General features: G+C 45.4%; 6 protein-coding genes across 17 annotated transcripts in view; 3 read left to right on the top strand and 3 right to left on the bottom strand.

Moving 5' to 3' along the window:
• The window catches only part of cher (filamin A protein cher), a 43,880-nt gene extending 43,087 nt beyond the window's left edge, over nucleotides 1–793 (top strand). For all 12 annotated transcript variants that reach the window (XM_086829202.1, XM_020957845.2, XM_020957840.2 and 9 more), the window contains one exon: nucleotides 1–793. In XM_086829202.1, the coding sequence (XP_086685328.1) occupies nucleotides 1–185 (185 nt within the window). In that variant the 3' untranslated portion in view covers nucleotides 186–793.
• cal1 (chromosome alignment defect 1) lies at nucleotides 496–4,215 on the bottom strand. The gene is made up of 2 exons (XM_020957849.2): nucleotides 3,975–4,215; nucleotides 496–3,912 (listed from the first exon to the last, which is right to left on the bottom strand). Exons 1-2 carry the CDS (start codon nucleotides 4,128–4,130, stop codon nucleotides 889–891), a joined length of 3,180 nt encoding a protein of 1,059 aa, XP_020813508.2. The 5' UTR covers nucleotides 4,131–4,215; the 3' UTR covers nucleotides 496–888.
• Nucleotides 4,216–4,386: 171 nt separating this feature from the next.
• On the bottom strand, nucleotides 4,387–7,162 carry GckIII (Germinal centre kinase III). The gene has a single exon (XM_020957850.2). The coding sequence runs from the start codon at nucleotides 6,691–6,693 to the stop codon at nucleotides 4,669–4,671; it is 2,025 nt and encodes a 674-aa protein (XP_020813509.2). The 5' UTR covers nucleotides 6,694–7,162; the 3' UTR covers nucleotides 4,387–4,668.
• Nucleotides 7,163–8,292: 1,130 nt separating this feature from the next.
• Nucleotides 8,293–13,199, bottom strand: kuk (kugelkern). The gene is made up of 2 exons (XM_020957851.2): nucleotides 13,057–13,199; nucleotides 8,293–10,541 (listed from the first exon to the last, which is right to left on the bottom strand). The coding sequence occupies exon 2, from the start codon at nucleotides 10,501–10,503 to the stop codon at nucleotides 8,857–8,859; it is 1,647 nt and encodes a 548-aa protein (XP_020813510.2). The 5' UTR covers nucleotides 10,504–10,541; nucleotides 13,057–13,199; the 3' UTR covers nucleotides 8,293–8,856.
• Nucleotides 13,200–13,410: 211 nt separating this feature from the next.
• Nucleotides 13,411–15,403, top strand: LOC110188333 (phosducin-like protein 3). The gene is made up of 3 exons (XM_020958041.2): nucleotides 13,411–13,715; nucleotides 13,920–14,182; nucleotides 14,261–15,403. Exons 2-3 carry the CDS (start codon nucleotides 14,006–14,008, stop codon nucleotides 14,732–14,734), a joined length of 651 nt encoding a protein of 216 aa, XP_020813700.1. The 5' UTR covers nucleotides 13,411–13,715; nucleotides 13,920–14,005; the 3' UTR covers nucleotides 14,735–15,403.
• Nucleotides 15,404–15,903: 500 nt separating this feature from the next.
• Nucleotides 15,904–17,205, top strand: LOC110188459 (uncharacterized). Its single transcript, XM_020958189.2, has one exon. It carries the CDS (start codon nucleotides 16,174–16,176, stop codon nucleotides 16,984–16,986), a length of 813 nt encoding a protein of 270 aa, XP_020813848.2. The 5' UTR covers nucleotides 15,904–16,173; the 3' UTR covers nucleotides 16,987–17,205.
• The last annotated feature ends 94 nt before the right edge of the window (nucleotides 17,206–17,299 follow it).

Genomic DNA, 17,299 nt, shown 5'->3' with positions numbered 1-17,299 from the left:
GCAACAACATCCTGTACGTTGGCATGTACGGACCGAAGGGACCTTGCGAGGAGCTCCACGTCAAGCATGCTGGCCACAACAACTACAATGTGCACTATGTGGTGCGTGATCGCGGACAGTATGTGCTGTTAATCAAGTGGGGCGAGGAGCATGTGCCCGGCTCCCCATTCCAGATCGATGTGTAGGGAGGGAGGAGAGCGCTATATGTATATGAAGCTAGGCCGGCCAGGCATATGTGTACGTGTAGATATATTCTTCGCATGTGTATGTGTTCCAGGGCGCGCGCATGTTCCAGGGGTAAAAAGATCCGTCAGTCAGTCGTGTGTTTATTCTTGTTTTCATCATCGCATATTAACGCCTCTCTTTGTTTAATTTTAATTATTCTTGATTGATACATAATATCACCATATTTTAGGTAAGCCTTTTTGTTATTTGTACATACATATCTACATACATGGAAGGACGAAGCTTCTGGTTTCTTTTCTCGACGCGCCATTTTCTTAAAAATCTTGATCCTATGTTTTATTTGTTTTTTTCTTCTTGTGAATACATACATAAACTTAACAATAATAGCCGATACATATATATTTTTGGATAAACCGAATGGAAACGAACTTAAACAGAAAACACTTCTTCTTGGGCACACAAAATATTACTATTGCAATGCGAATAAATCTCTTAAACAATTATTTAATACTTAAGCGAACATTAATGATGATTATGACATATTATGTTTTCTATTATCACTATCGACATGTAATTTACGTGAAATAAAAATCAAAACTCAAAGAAATACAAATTCAACCTAATGAGAGCCTTTGCAAGGATATATCTAAGATCGAATTGGAAGCCTGCAATCGATATTGGACCGAACAAAGTTCCTAGTCCTTAGTCCTTATGCTTAACGGCGTTCTCGGCCACACTGTACACGTCCCCGTATTTGTGAATCTGATCAAACACATCATCATCGCTGGAACCGGAAGTCGATAAATCAGCGAGCAACTGTGTATCCATGGAAGCAGCCTTCAAGGCTTCGGCCAACTTGGGCGTGGGTCGATAGTAAACCGAATGGCTGCTGTCGAAGGTGCGACTGCCCACGTGATACTTGAGATATCTGCGGGCAAAACGCTCGCCAATCACCTCGCCGAGACTCTGCTCGGTCAGTGTAAAGTTGCTGCCTTCACCAGCCGAGGACGAGTTGTGCAGCAGAATGCCCCGCTTGCTGATCTTAAGAGGCGGTGGCTTGCGAGCAGTAACGGCAGCAGGGGGTTCACAGATCGTGGTGGATGTCACCACGGTGCAGTCCGCATCGGCACCTGGGGCGGCGCCCTTTTTCACCAAACATTCTTCCGATGAATTCATGTTAATGACCTCCGCCCGCTGGGCCTCCGTGCTGCTAACAGCTGCTGCCCTTTTAGAGCCACACTTCAACGGGGAAAGCACTCGTGAACAGGCCGTGTCATTGGCCAAAGCTGTGGAATTGCAGGCCACGCTGTTATTGTTGAACATAAGCTGAGATTGCGACTGTGACTGCGACTGAGGCTGATATTCTGGTGGCGTGGCTGAATCCCCAGCCCGCTTCAATTGCTCATCCTTGTACGTTTCCGCGGACAAGGCCAGGGCTCTCTGGAAGTCCGATTCGTCCGAGTCTGTTGCTTTATCCAGACTTGCAGAGTCGCTTGATTTCACTTTCTTTGACTTTCGATTAGAAGTTTTAGCTTTTGAAGCCTTGATCTTCTCGGCTACGATTTCCTGGGAGTCTGGAGATGGAATCGCAGCATTGTCCTTTGCACCAGCGTTAGAGCTGGTTTTCATCGGCGTCCTTTTTTTCCTTGTCGGAGCAGCAGGACATTTTGCTGGTCTTCCTCGAGACTTGCTGGAAGTCGCACCTTTCTTAGGAGGAGAAGATTCCACGGCAACTTTGACGGTCCCAGGTGTTGCCTTTAATTGTTTTGATGTCGAAAAACTTACCAATCGGCTTCTTCCCTTAACTTCATCTTCGCTTTCGTCGGACGATTTGACAATGTTTGTGTTAGGGTCAATTGTTCCTTCGTTCAGAGTAGCAATCTTCTTTGGTCTTCCTCGAGATTTGGCGGAAGTGCCAAATTCATTACGTTCGGAAGATTCGACGGGGACGAGGTTCGATGTCTTTGATTTCTTATGCGTTTTTTGCTCCTCCAGGATCTGCTTGGAGTTGGTTTCTAATGCTTTGGAGGAAGTCTTCTCAACTAAGCAGGTTTCTTTCTCTTCACAGATTTTGGTAGAAGAAGCTAGATTTTCATCTTCTGGATCCTTGGGCCTGGTCACCTCTTCGGGGATTTTGGATAATCGATTGGTGGTCCGGTAAATAGGTTTGTTCGAAGAAGGCGTCTTCTTTTCAATGGAACTCATTGGCCCCGATTCCTTCTTTGAATTTTTTTCCACCAAGCTCCCAACTTCATCTTCGCTTTCGTCAGACGATTGGACAATGTCAGCTGGATTTCTCTTCAAATTGATAAGACCTTTGTCCTGTTTAGGTGTAATCAGCTTTTGCTTAAAAGTTGAAGGAGCCGCTTTGAGTATCTTCCTTGCAGTAACAGGAGCAGATGCCACTGGCTTTTTCTTGCGTATCCTTGGCGAGTCCTCAACTTCATCATCAGATGTGTCCCCGAGAAGACTAACTTGTGCCTTGAGCAACTTGGGAGCGGCGACAGTCTTCAAACTTTTCGGTAATCTCTGCTTATGACACTTGGACAGAGTTGATTTCGAGTTGCTTTTTGTTATGGCCACCAACTGATGCTTCTGCTTTTGCTGCCGCCGGTAATTTTTCGGTGTCTCCACAACCAAGGGACTGCAGTTTTCAACAACCCACTCCTCAGTGGAGCTATTTGCGATGTGCACTACATTGGAGCAAAGCCGGTCGCTGGTGCAGCAATTACACTCGTTCTCCCGCATACGTGGCCTTAAGTCCATGTCGATGTCGTAGCTGTGCTGGCGGCGCATGTGATGCATAGTTCGTGAAGCCACCGAGCGGTGGTGGTGGTGGCAATCGCGTGGTCCCTTATATGAATAGCACTGATAGGAGGCACTCCTGGACAACGAGTGATGTGACATGCAGGAGCGGCAGGCGCACCGGCCATAGGACCGACCATCTTCATCGCTGGATGAGAAGTCAAAGACTGGCGAGCTGGCGTGTCGCTTGCGCCTGTACTTGCGCCGCGGATGATGGCCGCTCGAGAGCATGCAGTGCTGTGGTGATGCATTGACGTAAGTCACCTGTCGCTCCTTCTCCCGCCGTCGGTGCAGCAGAGTCTGCATGTGGTGTCGATGCTCCTGCTCATCGTCGTACGCATACTTGGCCCGCAGCTCGTCCCGCTTATGGGAGTGCGTGCGGTACATCTTAATGGTGGCCGTGTTGGAGATCTTCTTGGGCACGCGCCGCCGGCTCTGCCGAATGTAGCGGGCCGTGTCGATAGAGTGCAGCGACTCGTTATCGCTGACCTCCGAAATGGAGGCTTGGTCTAACACATACAGGAACTTGGCAGGAGGGGCCTCCTCCACAAAAGCACTGTTGTTGCGGCGCATCCACTGTCCCACATGCTGCTCAATTTGCTTCTCGTCAAAGGTGTCCAGAATGCGGTCCAGCCCAGCCTCTTTCCACTTTCGCTTGTGCTCCTGGACAATGGGCATTGTCTGGTTAAGGATCTCCTGCATCTCGGCCTTGGCCTCGTTGTCCTCGCTCGCGCACAGAATCAGTGTCAGTTCCGCCACACCCATGCTGGCACTAATGTTGGCCATGTCCACTTTCGTCTCCGGAACGGGATCCTCAATGGCCTCCTCGTCATCCATTTCGGGATCCTCATGCTCGTCCTTGAATATGTCTTCCAGGTCAGAGACACACAGCTCCTGCCCTTCGTCTCCATCCGTCCAATTCTGGAAAAACAACACACAAAGATTGCTGAGCAAACGACGCTAACAGGGAATCTCGAGCTCACCTTCATCAGGCTGGACCACTGCTTGGAGCGGTGGTAGACCAGCGTCTCCAGCCTTTCCTCGTTCACTAGTGGCTCCCGCGACATGTCTAAGGGATTATCCGTTTCTCCTGGATTTATTATCCTGCCCAATGCGTTGGGGGCCGAAAAAAAAGACATCGAATTGAATTAAAATGCAAAATGGCTGTTTGGTTGATCGTGCAGTGTGCCCGTCGCCAAAGCGCCAAAAAAATACCAAAACAAAATGCCAGAAATATTTACACTTTAAAGTACGATTTCAATTTTCCCAATTCAAAAACCAAAAAGAGTTGTTAACTTGGATAAAAAAGGTGCCAAAAACCAAAAATGAAAAGGTTGTTAACTTGAATTAGAAAAGGAATTAAATCGCTGCGCAGAGTGCGCCAAATTCAAATGATTCATTTTTGTGGGCTTTTTATTCTGAAGTCATATATGTTTTACATTAGATTAATATTGCAGATAAACAAACGAATACATATTGTATGCTTAAATAACTGTTCAATTGAAAATACATGTACATCTCGCTCCCGCTACCGCTCCTCCGTTGGCCACTAAATGTCGGAATATGTTTTTTCGGCTTCTCCTGGTCTCGTCTCGGTCTCGTTAATAATGGTGTGTTTATATGTATATAGTATATAGTAGGTTGTTGCTTGGAATCGGAATAGAGGATACTTCTGGTCTACTTGCGATTGCGTATGGCGCGGTCCATGATTGTGTTGATGCGCGTCTCCGAGTATCCCGGCACCAGCATGTGGATCAGCTCCTTCATGAACAGGTCGCTCACACCGGGACTGGAGCGCTCGGCCAGCTCGAACACAGACTTCAGGTCGCCAATGTCGCTGCCAACGCCTAGGTTACGTCCGGGTCCACCGGCTCCGCTGACACCACCGCCGCCGCCGGAATACTTGCGCTGAATGTCGGTCAGCACGGGGAATAGGAAGTTGTTCAAACAGGCACTGTTCGTCTGCATGACGCGTTGTCCCGCCGACGCCTGCTTGGCGTGGTTCGCATGGTTGCTGACCTCAAGCTCCTCGTGGCTGTGGTTGTTACTGTTGTGGCTGTGGTTCTCCCTGTTCCGGTCCCTGTGGCTCTCCCTGTGGCCACCACTGCTGCCGGCTGCGGCCACGGCGGCGTTAGTCGAATGGAATGATTCACGTTGGCTGCTGCGACGCTGCTGCTGCTCGGCCTGCGACAGGTTCGAAGCCGTGGACTGCAGGGGCAGCCCCAGGGAGGCTCGACGATCCTCCACCTGATCCAGCGGTGCGGCTGAGCGTGATTGACGCAACTCCGGCTTCGAACTGGAGCGCTTCTGCTGCAGCTCGCTGGCCGACGAGGAGCTGGTCACGGAGCTCGGCAGAGGAGTTGCGTTCAGCATGGTGGTGGTGGCGTGCTTGTTGCTCATGTTGCTGTTGTGGCTGTTATTGTTATTATTATTGTTGTTATTGTTGCTGCTGCTGCTATTAACGTTGTTGTGGTTGTGGCTGGCTTGGGGGGGCAGGGCGGACGAAGATGCGGATGCTACAACCTCGTTAGCTGTGATCACGGACACGGAGGATGCGGATGCCGCTATGGCGGACACAGAGGCGGAAGGGGAAGAGGCTACGGCGCCGGCCGCGGAGGCGGAGGCGGCCGGACCACTGCCTGCGGGCGAATGTGTGGTCTGCATCAGTTTCTGCATGGTCAGCTCGTGCTCCTGCAGCTGGAAGCTGTTGACGCCCGCCCGCGGAGCGCTATTAATATGCAGTCCCTTGACCGTCATGATCCAGGGCTCGTCCTGGCTGCTGCCTCCCTGCTTGGCATCGGAATCTGAGTCCGAGTTCTCCGACTCCGTCTCGCTCTCATCGCCCTTGGACACTTTCCATTTCTTGAAGCGGTCGATTAGGTCGATCAGGTATGCGTTCTTCTTGGCCTTCTTGATGAACGGGTACTTGAGCAGCTCCTTGGCCGTGGGCCTGTTTTCCGGATCCTTGTTCAGACAGGCCTCCACAAAGTCCTTGAACGACTTGGTGTAGTTGCCCGTCAACTGGGGCGGATTGTTCTTGGGGATGAGGAAGAGGACGCGCATCGGATGCAGCTCCGAATTGGGCGGCTCGCCCTTGGCCAGCTCAATGGCCGTGATGCCCAGCGACCAGATGTCCGCCTTGGCGTCGTACTGCGACTGCTTAATCACCTCCGGCGCCATCCAAAAGGGCGTACCCACGAACGTGTTCCTCTTGGAGGTGGTGTTGGTCAGCTGGCCGGCGACTCCAAAGTCCGCCAGCTTGACGTCGCCCTGCTCACTGAGCAGCACGTTGGCCGCCTTGATGTCGCGATGCAGCTTGCGCTCCGAGTGCAGGTAGTCCAGACCCTTGAGCACCTCGCGCAAAATGATCCCGATGTGCATCTCCTCAAAGCTGCCAGCCTTCATCAGGTCCAATGCGGAGCCGCCGCCCAGGTACTCCATGATGATCCAGAGCTTGGTGCCCTTGAGGAAGCTGCCATAGTACTTGGTGACATATGGCGAGTCGCACTGCGACAGCACCATAATCTCCTGCTGGATGTCGTCGATCTCATCCTCGGCCTCCTCCAAATCAATGATCTTGATGGCCACCACCTGCTGGGTGCGGTTGTCGATGCCCTTGAACACCTCGCCGAAGGAGCCCTTGCCGATGCGCTCCTGCTTGGTGAAGATCAGCTCCGGGTCCACTTTCTCCGTCCAGGACATGCTGGCGCTGCTTCTTCACACTTCGTTGTTCGCTCTTTTCGCTCTGCCCTCCTCTTCGGTCGTGGCTCTTGGGCTCTGCTGTCGGAGGAGGAGGAGGAGTTCTTTTCTACTCGCTGCTGGACTGGGATTGGACTGGACTGGACTGGACCGGAATGGATTGGAGTGGCCTGGCGTGGAGCGGTCTCGGAGTGGCGTTGCTTCTTGGGACAGTTGACTAATAATTTTTTCGTTGGTATCTCATCTAATCCGACAAATCTCTCTTTTTTTTTGCTGCGAACAACTTGGCTTGTGTGACCAAACGCTGGAAAAACGGAAAATACTATAAAAAATACTGCAAACCTTAAAACATTTTCGAACACTGTAGGAAAGAAAAATTTCCCATTTTCTTGTTTTTTTTTTTATTTTTAAATTTATCTTCTCTTAATGATTTTTCGAATCTGTAAATAATTTGTATTTCAGTTTTTGAAGTCAAAGCCAACTTATATGGTTTTCATATTTACAGTTTTACATTCACAGTTTTGCATTTTCCTCTATATCTAAAGATCGTTTGTACGGGATCTATATGATATAGTCATCCGATTTTCATAAAATTATAATTCTAGAATAATAGAAAAGGGCTATATTTCAAATTTGGTATAAATCTGTTGAAAACTGAAACAGTAATAATTTTAATTGTATTAATTTCTCGATCGTGCCTATGGCAGCTATATGATATAGTCGTCCGATTTTCATAAAATTTAAAACAAATTTGTGGAATAGTATAAATATTATTACTTTTTTAGTTTTCAACAGAATATATCTCAAATTTGATTAAATTCTGTTGAAAAGTAAAAAAGTAATAATTTTTAATTTTATCAATTTCTCGATCGTTCCTATGGGAGCTATATGATATAGTAGTCCAATTTTTATAAAATTGTACACAAAATTTTAGAATAATATGAAATGGCTATAACTTAAATTTGATTAAAGTATGCTGAAAACTAAAAAAGTTATAAATAAATTTTATTTATTTCCCGATCTTTCCTATGGGAGCTATATTATATAGTAGTCCGATTTTCCTTAAATTTTACAAAAAAATTGTAGAGCAATATAAAATGGCTATATCTTAAGTTTGATTAAATTCTGTTGAAAATGTTATAATTTTTATTTCTTAATTTTCCGATCATTCATATGGGAGCTATATGATATAGTTGTCCGATCCGGCATATATACGAGTGAGAGTATATAGAAGACTTACTACAATGTTTCATTCAGATAGCTTTAAAACTGACGGACTAGTTTGCGTATAAACGGACAGACGGACATGGCTAGATCGACTCGGCTGTTGATGCTGATCAAGAATATATGGACTCTATATGGTCGGAGGTCACACTGCGTTTCAAACTTCTGACTGATATAATACCCTGCAAGGGTATAAAAATAAACTAACGATCACTTGTCAGTTTATTTATTCGATAAAAACGAAAAAAAAACAGATAGTTATTTTTAATAACATACACATTTCTCCTCTTGGATTTAATACTCAAAATTGTAAGAATATAGTTATAGCTTTTAATTAAATGCAAGTCTCTGGAACATTTAAATGTAACCAATTAAACATGTTGTTCAAAAATGCACTTTATTTATAAAATACGCGTTACATTTTTATAAATCATATATAGCCTATTGCATATGTATCTCTTGTAACTTAAATGTATATCCTCCTGTCGAAAAGATGAGACTTCCATAAAAATATGTTATGGTAAATAAAACATTTTACTTCTTACACAGATTACGGCTACATAAATGTGTTTTCTTTTTTTTGTGTGTTATTTTCTTTGTTTTTGGTACCCAATTTCAGTGGGTACTTGCTGGCCTGCAGAGCTCCCGATTCGTCGGTGGATGGCAGCGCGGGATTGGAAACCCCTTTGGGGCAGCCATCCAGCAAGGAATGCAAGGCTCTGATTAGGTGAATCGCAGGTGTGGCAGAATTCTTTTTCTTAATAGAAAATGTAATCTAGCCTGTCTGACTTTAAAAATTGTTCGCGGCAGCACATCTCTTTTAACATGTAATTTTACGTTTGAACACAAATTACAAAAAAAGGACAGCGTACGGGTACGTAAAGAAGACATAAGCTTATCAACTATAGGGGAAGGGGGTTCCGGTTATCATATTTGTTTGCTTTACATTATTGAGCAGCGGGATCGGGCCTCGACTTCGGCCACCGCCTCCTGTGGTGGGATATTCTCGCCATCTGCGGACTGCTCAGCGATATCTACGCCCTCGGCGACATCCTTCTCGGCGGGAATTTCTTTAACGGGTGAGCCGCCCTTCTTCGGCGTCTCCAGACCGGCCTCCTGGCCAACAGTCAAGTCCTTGTTGGCCTGCTCAGCGTCCTGAGCCTCTGGCACGCTAACTGACGATGAGTTCAGCTGATTGTCCTCCTCGACCACGATGTGGGATACGTTCTGCACCTCGCCATCATCATCGCCGGGCGGAGTCTGCTCCAGGCGGAGGCGGGTCGGAGTGGCAATCGTCGCCTTAGAGAATTTCGAGCTCAGCAAGCTGAAGGGCGAAGCCAGGTTTCGAAGGCTGAACATCTCGAAGCGGGCCCGTTTCGGCGGCGACATTTCCACATCCTGGGCCAAATCATTGGTCGACTGAGATCCCGAAACTGCCGGGGGAGTGCGTTCACGCTTGCGTCCACGTCCAAAGAACGAGAATGAAAACGATGAGCTGTTGGGTATCTCCGAGCCCACGGTGGCATTCATGCTGGCGTTCGTGCAGCTTGAAGTATCCAGGTCACTGGTGGTACACCTGTAGCTGCCCACTTTGGAGGGTGTCAGCGTGTTGATTGGTCGTATGCTGCGCCTGCCGGTAATCTGGGCAAAACTGCGGGCCGGAGTCCCGGCCGGCGAGCTGGAGGTCTGGGTGGCTAGCTCCACCTCGGTGCTTTGCTTGCTGGTGCTGCGGAAACCGAAGAGGCTGCGTCCCGGTGTGGAAGTGGCCGCCGGCAGGGCATTCAGATTACCGCTGGCACTGCGTATGGGTGAAGCATCTACAGTCAGTGGCTCCATCTCCACATCCTCCTGTGGTTCCGGTGGTGGCAAAACTTCCTTAACTTCAGTTTTTTTCACCTGTGCCGGCGACGATGAGGGGGTCACCTTGCTAGCCGGTGACGATGATGGGGTCACCTTGGTAACCGGCGACTTCTGCTGACCGGCCTTTCGTGTGGACTTCCGATCCTTTGAGGGAGTGGTAGGCTCTACAACGACATTATCATCCAAAACAACTTCAGGAGCTTGTTGAGCAGTGGCTGAGGCAGCTTCGGTTGTAGCTTCCTTCTTTGCTTCCGATAGGGTTTCTTTCTGTTCGACGCTTTCCTTATTTACCACTACCACCTCCTGTTGCTTTTCAGCTACAACAATCTCCTTCTCCTTCTTTTCGGAAGCCTTGTCCTTTGATTTTTGCTCCTTTTGATCTTTGCTAGCGACTGAGCTGCCATTCTGTGGCGGTTTCTCCTTGCCATTAGTGGATTTTGTGGCACCATTCTGGCTCTTCTTGTCCTCTTCTTTGGCGCTGGCCGAGGAGGCGGAGGAGCTTGTGGAGGAGCTCCGCTGCTGTGTTGTCTTTTTCAGTGGAATAAGAGATTCTGTAATCTTTTTGTTGTTGCCATTCTGGGGACTGTTTGAACGGCCGTTGCTTCCAGTTGACGATTGCTGCAGTCGGGACACCTGGCTGCCACCGCTCAGCGAGAGGGGAAGACGACGTCCTGAGCCTGAACCGGCTCCGCCTCCAACATTGTTCGGCTGAGCCATTTTGCTTAACATTTGTGTTACAATACTCGTGGGCCGTTAAATTAAGATCTCTGCAAGGGACATAAAATCGGAAAAAACTGTATTAGTCGAGATTGAGTTTTGCTTGCATCACTGAAAACGAAAATTAATGTAAACACGGCATACGAGCGAGAACATTGCGGTTTGTTTACATTAGGAATGCGGTCGAGACCGGCTCTTAAGTGGAACCCCAACCCCAAAACCCACCTAGAACAGTTGCACTGCTTAATATGAGAGTTTTTATAATCACAGTAGGTCTCTGGGTTTCTTCACTACGTTGAGAGTGTTGTTAATCTGGGAGAGGCGCTTTGCGTTTTATCACGTCTTGACGGTTTAACAGCTGAGGCTTAACTTGGCAGGATTTTCACTCTGCGCTGTGTTTAAGTACTTTTTCGGGAGGATCAGTATTAGTGCAGGTACTTGTGCAGCAGTAATCAGCGAAGGAAATATGAATATCTACCTGCCGAGACAGCTGCCATTTATGGCGGACATGTGTGCGCAGATTAGGATGCGTTTATTACCTGGAATGGCCAATCACCCGGCGACATATGCTAATTTAAACTTTAAAAATGTCTTCATTTCTTTGTATTCCTTTTTTTTAGGGTGGCATTTTCCGTTTTGTACTCCTCATTATAGTTTTTCGTTCTGCCTGACTGATCCCGCTCCCCTACCAATATTTTTTTAACTGGCTTCCGTTCTATTAAATGCATTCAAAACAAAGTGAAACACAACAAACTTAGCAAACACGCAAGCAAAATGCTGCAGAATAGCAATGTTTTTACTTTTTTTTTTCGTTTTGTTTGCAAGTGAAATAACTTGCAACGACAGAAGCGAACGAAAAGGTGCTACTCATAAGAAGGCTAAGGAAAATGCAAGAAAAATCAAGAAGAAATTTCTTGCCATAGGCCGACCTACAACAAGACAGACAGCTCGATGCCAGATAAATGCGAAAATGGAAAAGGAGAAACAGCGAGGCATTAAATACCCTCATTATTGTTAAATATGTATATACAGCTTTAAAGAGTTCCTAAATACCATTGCAAAAAAACATTATTCCATTTTTCAATGGTTACAAATTTAAGGACACATCCGTTTAAGAACCGGTTTCTTTACTTTGTTTTAGAAAACAAGGCTACCTTGGGTGTCGGTCAAGATTCTTTTTATTATTTTTATTTGTTTGTGTATTATTTTTATTAATATTATTTCTTTGAGAATTATTTTTATTATTATTTTGTTTATTTTAATGAATTTTATATTGTCAGAAAAAGTATGACGACATTACTAAAAACTAAATTTTTTAACATGTCATATTACTAGTTGATTAGAAGAAATTAATGACATACCCCACAGTAAGGGTATCAAAACTAGTTGCACCCAGGTGCATTTATTTAAGTGGCGGGATGGGAGGGAGGCAAAGGGAAGAGGTCGACGTTTAGAAAGAAATTGCCGCAAGCAGCGCCTACCCAGAGGTCTTGAGTTTTCTTTTTAGAAAGTGGAAATGCGAATGCGAAAAATCGCAGACAACGAACGATGCTGCAAAACCAACAGAAAAATCAAAAAATAAATGCAGCTGGGAAAATAAAACAAAAAAATAATAAATGCAATTGCACGAACACACACAACAGCGACACAAACGTTCATGCACGTTCATGTATTTATAGGCAGTAAAATGCAGTTATGCGGCAAGCCCTCTTTGATTGTAATTCTCTTTTTCGTCGTTTGTTTTGGCATTCTTCGCTTCCCGGAGTTGATTAAACCCACGAGCATAAATGCCCGTTTATATGCTCGAGTGCTTAATGCCCCAACACTAGTTAATCAATTTCAACGAGTCGCGATCGAATCAGCAGAAAAATAAACCATAACATAAACACAAGACAGCGCGGCCCTTCCTTTTTCGAAAATAAAAAAGCAGAATACTCAACTCACACATGTGCACAAGAGCGTCTGGCTGCTTGTGTGAGTGTGGGTATGAAAAGGCGGCTTACAGTGCGCGCCAAAACATTGCACATGGCCATATCACAGACAAGCCACATTAGATATTATTTTACATGTCATAAAATAATAAGCATGAATCCTATTCTGTTTTGGAATTTAAAACCTTCCCATTATAATTGTAAACTAGAAATCTTTTCCTGTGTTAGTGTAGCTGCCGACCCTGACCTTTATGCTTTGCCACCACTGTACCAGGCAATTGTCTGAGGCTCAGATACCGCGTTCGTTTTTTAAAATGGCGGCACGGCTGCTGCAGTCGCAGCAATTAGCTGTAATGCAGCTGGAGATAACAATAAAACTCATAGAACTTGGGTAAGCTACAGAAACCCTGCAAGGGGGCCTTTAAGAATGCACCCAGCAGCCACACTTATCTGCTTTGAGTTTGTACACTTTTCGCCATTTCGAAGGCGCCCGGTTTTCGTTTCATACGCGCAAAAAAAATTATCTACACCAGCTTTCACATCCTACCGCAACAAAGGACCCTCGCGCATCCTTGCCGGTTTACAAAACTGTTTGTTATCGCAATACTAGTATTATTAAGGGAATCACACCAACCTTTTAATTTGTTCAACAAAGACAACAGCAATTGACAATTGTTCCACACACACGACAGTTAATTGCAGAAAAATTTTCGAACCGACGCCGATACAAACAATCAAAAGTCTTAGAGATGATAGAGCGATGATAGAACATCGATTTCACTATCGATACTATCGGTATTTTGAAGGGGCGAAACATCGATATCCAATATAGGTGTTGCTAATTAGAATTCTTGCGCTTGTCTTGCATTTAAAAACATTTCTATCAGAACTAAGTTAATTTAATAAAAAATAAATAATTAAGGTATAATAATTCTAGAGAATAGTTAATTTTTTCAAACAATAAGCTCTACAGTGTGACCATGAGTACGTAATCAAAAAACACCAGCGGAAGCACTGTCTCTGCGGCAGCCGGTCACGCTGGATTTGAAGAATTTATCAAGTTTTAAAATAAAAAACAATCAAAAGTATTATATGTTTAATTAAAGAACATTTGCTCGATTTATTTGTGTACATTCAGCTGGAGACAAGGCGATAAATCTAGTTGTCTTTTCGAACGTCGATAGTATCGAAAGTGAAATAAATTTGTGCAGCTCTACAACCCTAGTCAACAACAACCCTACGTATAAATAAACTTAAATTCAGTAAAATCAATGAGATAAGTGAAACACAAACGTGAGTATTATTCAAATAATCGATTTATGACCGCTTCGACCAATCCGCGCCCCAAACTCGTGGTTCCAATGCTTACTTAACTGAATTTTCCCCAAAACATGACGCATCTGCGGCTCGGCTCCATGGCTACGCCTTTCCATTTGTGCCGGAACCCACATACACACGCACCTTGGCTCCAACACACTCTTTTGGTACCACACGCAGAGTGCAAACAGGCGAGAGTCGGAAAAATAGAGTAAAGAAAACAAGTGAGGAGCAGAGCTTAGCAGAAGCAAGTGGACATTTCAGACATGGCGAACCTTCTGGAGAATCAACTGTTCACTGCGGCCAAGACTATTGAGCAGCAGCTGGACCAGCAGTTGGACCGATTGGACAACTTAGACTCGGATGACCTGAAGGCCTTGAGAGAGCAGCGGCTTCGCGAGATGAAAGAGCTCAACAACAAGAAGCAGGAGTGGCTGAGAAACGTATGTGGTCCATTGCCAATAAGTGACATTATCTCCTCGATAACTATCATGAACTTATGTGGTAAATCTTTCATTTAGGGTCACGGCACCTACTCGGAACTTGCCGACGAAAAGGAGTTCTTCGAGATGTCGAAAAAATCACCAAACATTGTGTGTCACTTCTATCGCGATAGCACCGAACGCTGCAAGATCGTGGACATGCACCTGAAGATCCTTGCCGCCAAGCACGTGGAGGCCAAGTTCTGCAAGGTGAATGCGGAGAAGACACCATTCCTTACGCAGAGGCTGCGCATCAAGGTGATACCTACCATTGCCCTGGTGAAGGATAGCAAGACCAAGGACTTCATTGTCGGCTTCACCGACCTCGGGAACTGCGATGACTTTGCAACAGAGATGCTGGAGTGGCGCATCGCTCACTCGGGGGCTATTGATTACAAGGGGGATCTGATGCAGCCGCCAGATGTGAAGCGAAAGCCGTTCATGAACCGCCCACAGAAGACAATACGCGGCGGCTACGACTCGGATGACTCCGATATCGATCTGGATGACTAACTACGGGCAGCCTGATCCCACACTTTCGTCGATACCAGCTCCCCCAGCTCCAGCCCCACACTCCACCCACACAAAGAAACACTCAAAAGCGATGGGCAAAACAAAACAGATACACAAATCAAAACCTAGCACATGGATCTAAACCAATTAGGCGTACTTTAGCGTTATTTATTTAATTATACGATTCTGATCGGTATGCTACGGCGGCTCCCGCATCCCCACATCCCCACATAGAATAAGTGGCTTATTCGGTTGCCTTTTACCCCCCTGCCCCCCGATTATGTGCTTTAATATCTGTCTATCAGTTCAATCAGCTGCCTCGACGGCTGAGCCACCCTAGCGAGCTTAAGCTAATATTACTCAAAATTTGATCTTTATGGTATTCTGTAATTCCAAATCATTGTGCACTATGAAAATATACATGTTCAGTTGATGGTTTCGCAATGTTGAAGGTGAAACAAGTGAAAAGGATCAAACTAACACAGCATAAAAGACAAACAAAAGCATCTGGCATATATATTTTTAACAGTATAACAACGGTGTACTGCATTTTCCTACTGTAGAGAGAGATAACTAACACACATATGTACAAGTTTTTTATATTTATTTTTGTAATTCTACAAAAGCATCAAAAATGAAATCAACTATTAAATTGCATGTTTAAAACAAGGCAACTTGGACTTAATTTCAAATGACTTGGTATTTGGTTTCCCGCAGCATTCTTTATATTTTCAGATTGCAGTTCTTGGTTGAGCTTTTGATAAAATAAAAATTGCACAGGATTTTTGCTAATATAATTGGAAATATGATTAATAATTAAATTAGATATAGCATTAGCAGAAATATAAGATGTCATGGGTGACGGGTGACGTTATCTTTATTTTTCATACGCCACTAAATTCATGAAGTGCAGCTGCTTTTAAGCAATAAATATTTTTCAGAAAATAATATTTTTTTATATTATTATTTAAAAAACATTGAATTTTATTTTCTTTTATCATAATTATCATATCATTTAAATTAAAGAGTCTAATGTTAGAATATATAAGAAAGCATTAGAGGACTTACACCTAAATTCCCTTGGAGATTTTGCAATCACGGTACTTTTTTTGTTAAATAATTTAAGGGTTAATTTAATGACATTCACTACAGGATCTTCAGTAGGGGTTGGCAGCCCTGCCGATTGCGAATAACAGAGGGACGCAACAGAAAGGGACGGCGCCATTAGAAGCGATATTTACCTGACGCCGTAATCCCGGGAAATTCAGCTGCAGCTTGCTCGCCATAAAATCCTGCCAATCCACAGGCAGACAACGACAAAATCGGGACCGAAACTTTACCCTGTCCTACCTGATCGGCACACACTCATATTTGTGCATATAAACCCTCCGTGGGATTGCCAAAGCCAACATTCGATTTGTGACGTTCAAGCTGTAAAAATGGTCCTAGGTGCTGAGGTGCGTACTCTTGTGAAGGCTCTGAAGAACTCCAATAGCTGCCAGGAGATTGCCCAGATCCTGGAGTGTGATGTGGAGAGTGTGGTCAGCTGCATTCGGGAGTGCGAGCTCCTGGAGGGCAAGACAGCCACGCTGAGGCTACCGCAAAAACCAAAGACGCCGCAGCCCACTCAGGAGGAGGAGAAGAAACGTGAGGTGGGCAGACCTAAGATCCTGGAGAACAGACAGATTGTGGAAAAGATGCTCATCGATCACCCCTACTACACCTCTATCGATGTGCAGCGGGAGCTGCTGGCACGCCATGGCATCGAAGTGAGCCGCCGCACACTGCAGCGCCGGATCAGTGAGATTCGCGCCAAGCAGTTTCAGGAGAGTCGGTTGCCCACCAAGGCTCAAGGATCACCTCCTAGTCTCAGCGTAGAAACAAGAAACAAAAGGGTAGCCTGGGCAACTGCCCATCAGGATTGGACAGTGCGCGATTGGCGCAACATCTTTAACATGGACGACCTAAAGTTCGTGGATGGATCACCACCGAAAGAGATCTTTCTGGACACGTTGATGGGACCCGGAGGCACCGATTGCAGTGACCTTAATCTCCTGGAGCAGCTTATGGCCATCATCCAGCCAAGGATCCAGAAACAGGCTCCCAACAACGTCCAGGAGTTTCATTCCGTGCTGTACGACGTGTGGCACAGCGATCAGGAGATGGTGGACAAGATCGAGCTGCTCTACGAGTCCATGACATGGCGTGTGATGTCCGTCATCCACAGCGGCGGGGATCTGACGGAGATCTGATAGATGAGTGGTGCCGAGACTGTTTTCTTCAAAATGTTTAGATTTAATCCATCATTTTCAATTGTTGTTGTAGATAAATTGTACATTGTGCATTCCATGACAACAGCAATAACATAATTATGTTGCTTTCAATTTTCCTAAAAATATGAAATTCTTCGGTTATGAACCTTCAGTAAAGTGTAGCAAATATATAAATAAAGTTTAAAAACACAACCCATTGCCAATTGTACCTTTTACATTATTTCAAAGGTCATAAAACCTTAAATTTATTATATGTATTTTTGTTTTGCTACAACTAGATCTCACAGGGTTC

The sequence above is a fragment of the Drosophila serrata genome, unplaced genomic scaffold (genome assembly GCF_035046125.1).
Source record: "Drosophila serrata isolate PLE 108 unplaced genomic scaffold, ASM3504612v1 contig_189, whole genome shotgun sequence".
In the NCBI taxonomy this organism is placed as follows: Eukaryota; Metazoa; Arthropoda; class Insecta; order Diptera; family Drosophilidae; genus Drosophila; species Drosophila serrata.
This window is presented reverse-complemented; position numbering and strand designations above follow the sequence as displayed.

What these genes read in the sequence shown, in the direction of transcription:
- cal1 (XM_020957849.2), bottom strand. Translation starts at nt 4,130, where the DNA reads ATGTCTTTTTTTTCGGCCCCCAACGCATTGGGCAGGATAATAAATCCA. An exon ending in AGTGGTCCAGCCTGATGAAG is followed by an intron (nt 3,913 to 3,974) that starts GTGAGCTCGAGA and finishes TTGTTTTTCCAG; the next exon opens with AATTGGACGGATGGAGACGA.
- GckIII (XM_020957850.2), bottom strand. Translation starts at nt 6,693, where the DNA reads ATGTCCTGGACGGAGAAAGTGGACCCGGAGCTGATCTTCACCAAGCAG.
- kuk (XM_020957851.2), bottom strand. Translation starts at nt 10,503, where the DNA reads ATGTTAAGCAAAATGGCTCAGCCGAACAATGTTGGAGGCGGAGCCGGT.
- LOC110188333 (XM_020958041.2), top strand. Translation starts at nt 14,006, where the DNA reads ATGGCGAACCTTCTGGAGAATCAACTGTTCACTGCGGCCAAGACTATT. An exon ending in AGCAGGAGTGGCTGAGAAAC is followed by an intron (nt 14,183 to 14,260) that starts GTATGTGGTCCA and finishes TCTTTCATTTAG; the next exon opens with GGTCACGGCACCTACTCGGA.
- LOC110188459 (XM_020958189.2), top strand. Translation starts at nt 16,174, where the DNA reads ATGGTCCTAGGTGCTGAGGTGCGTACTCTTGTGAAGGCTCTGAAGAAC.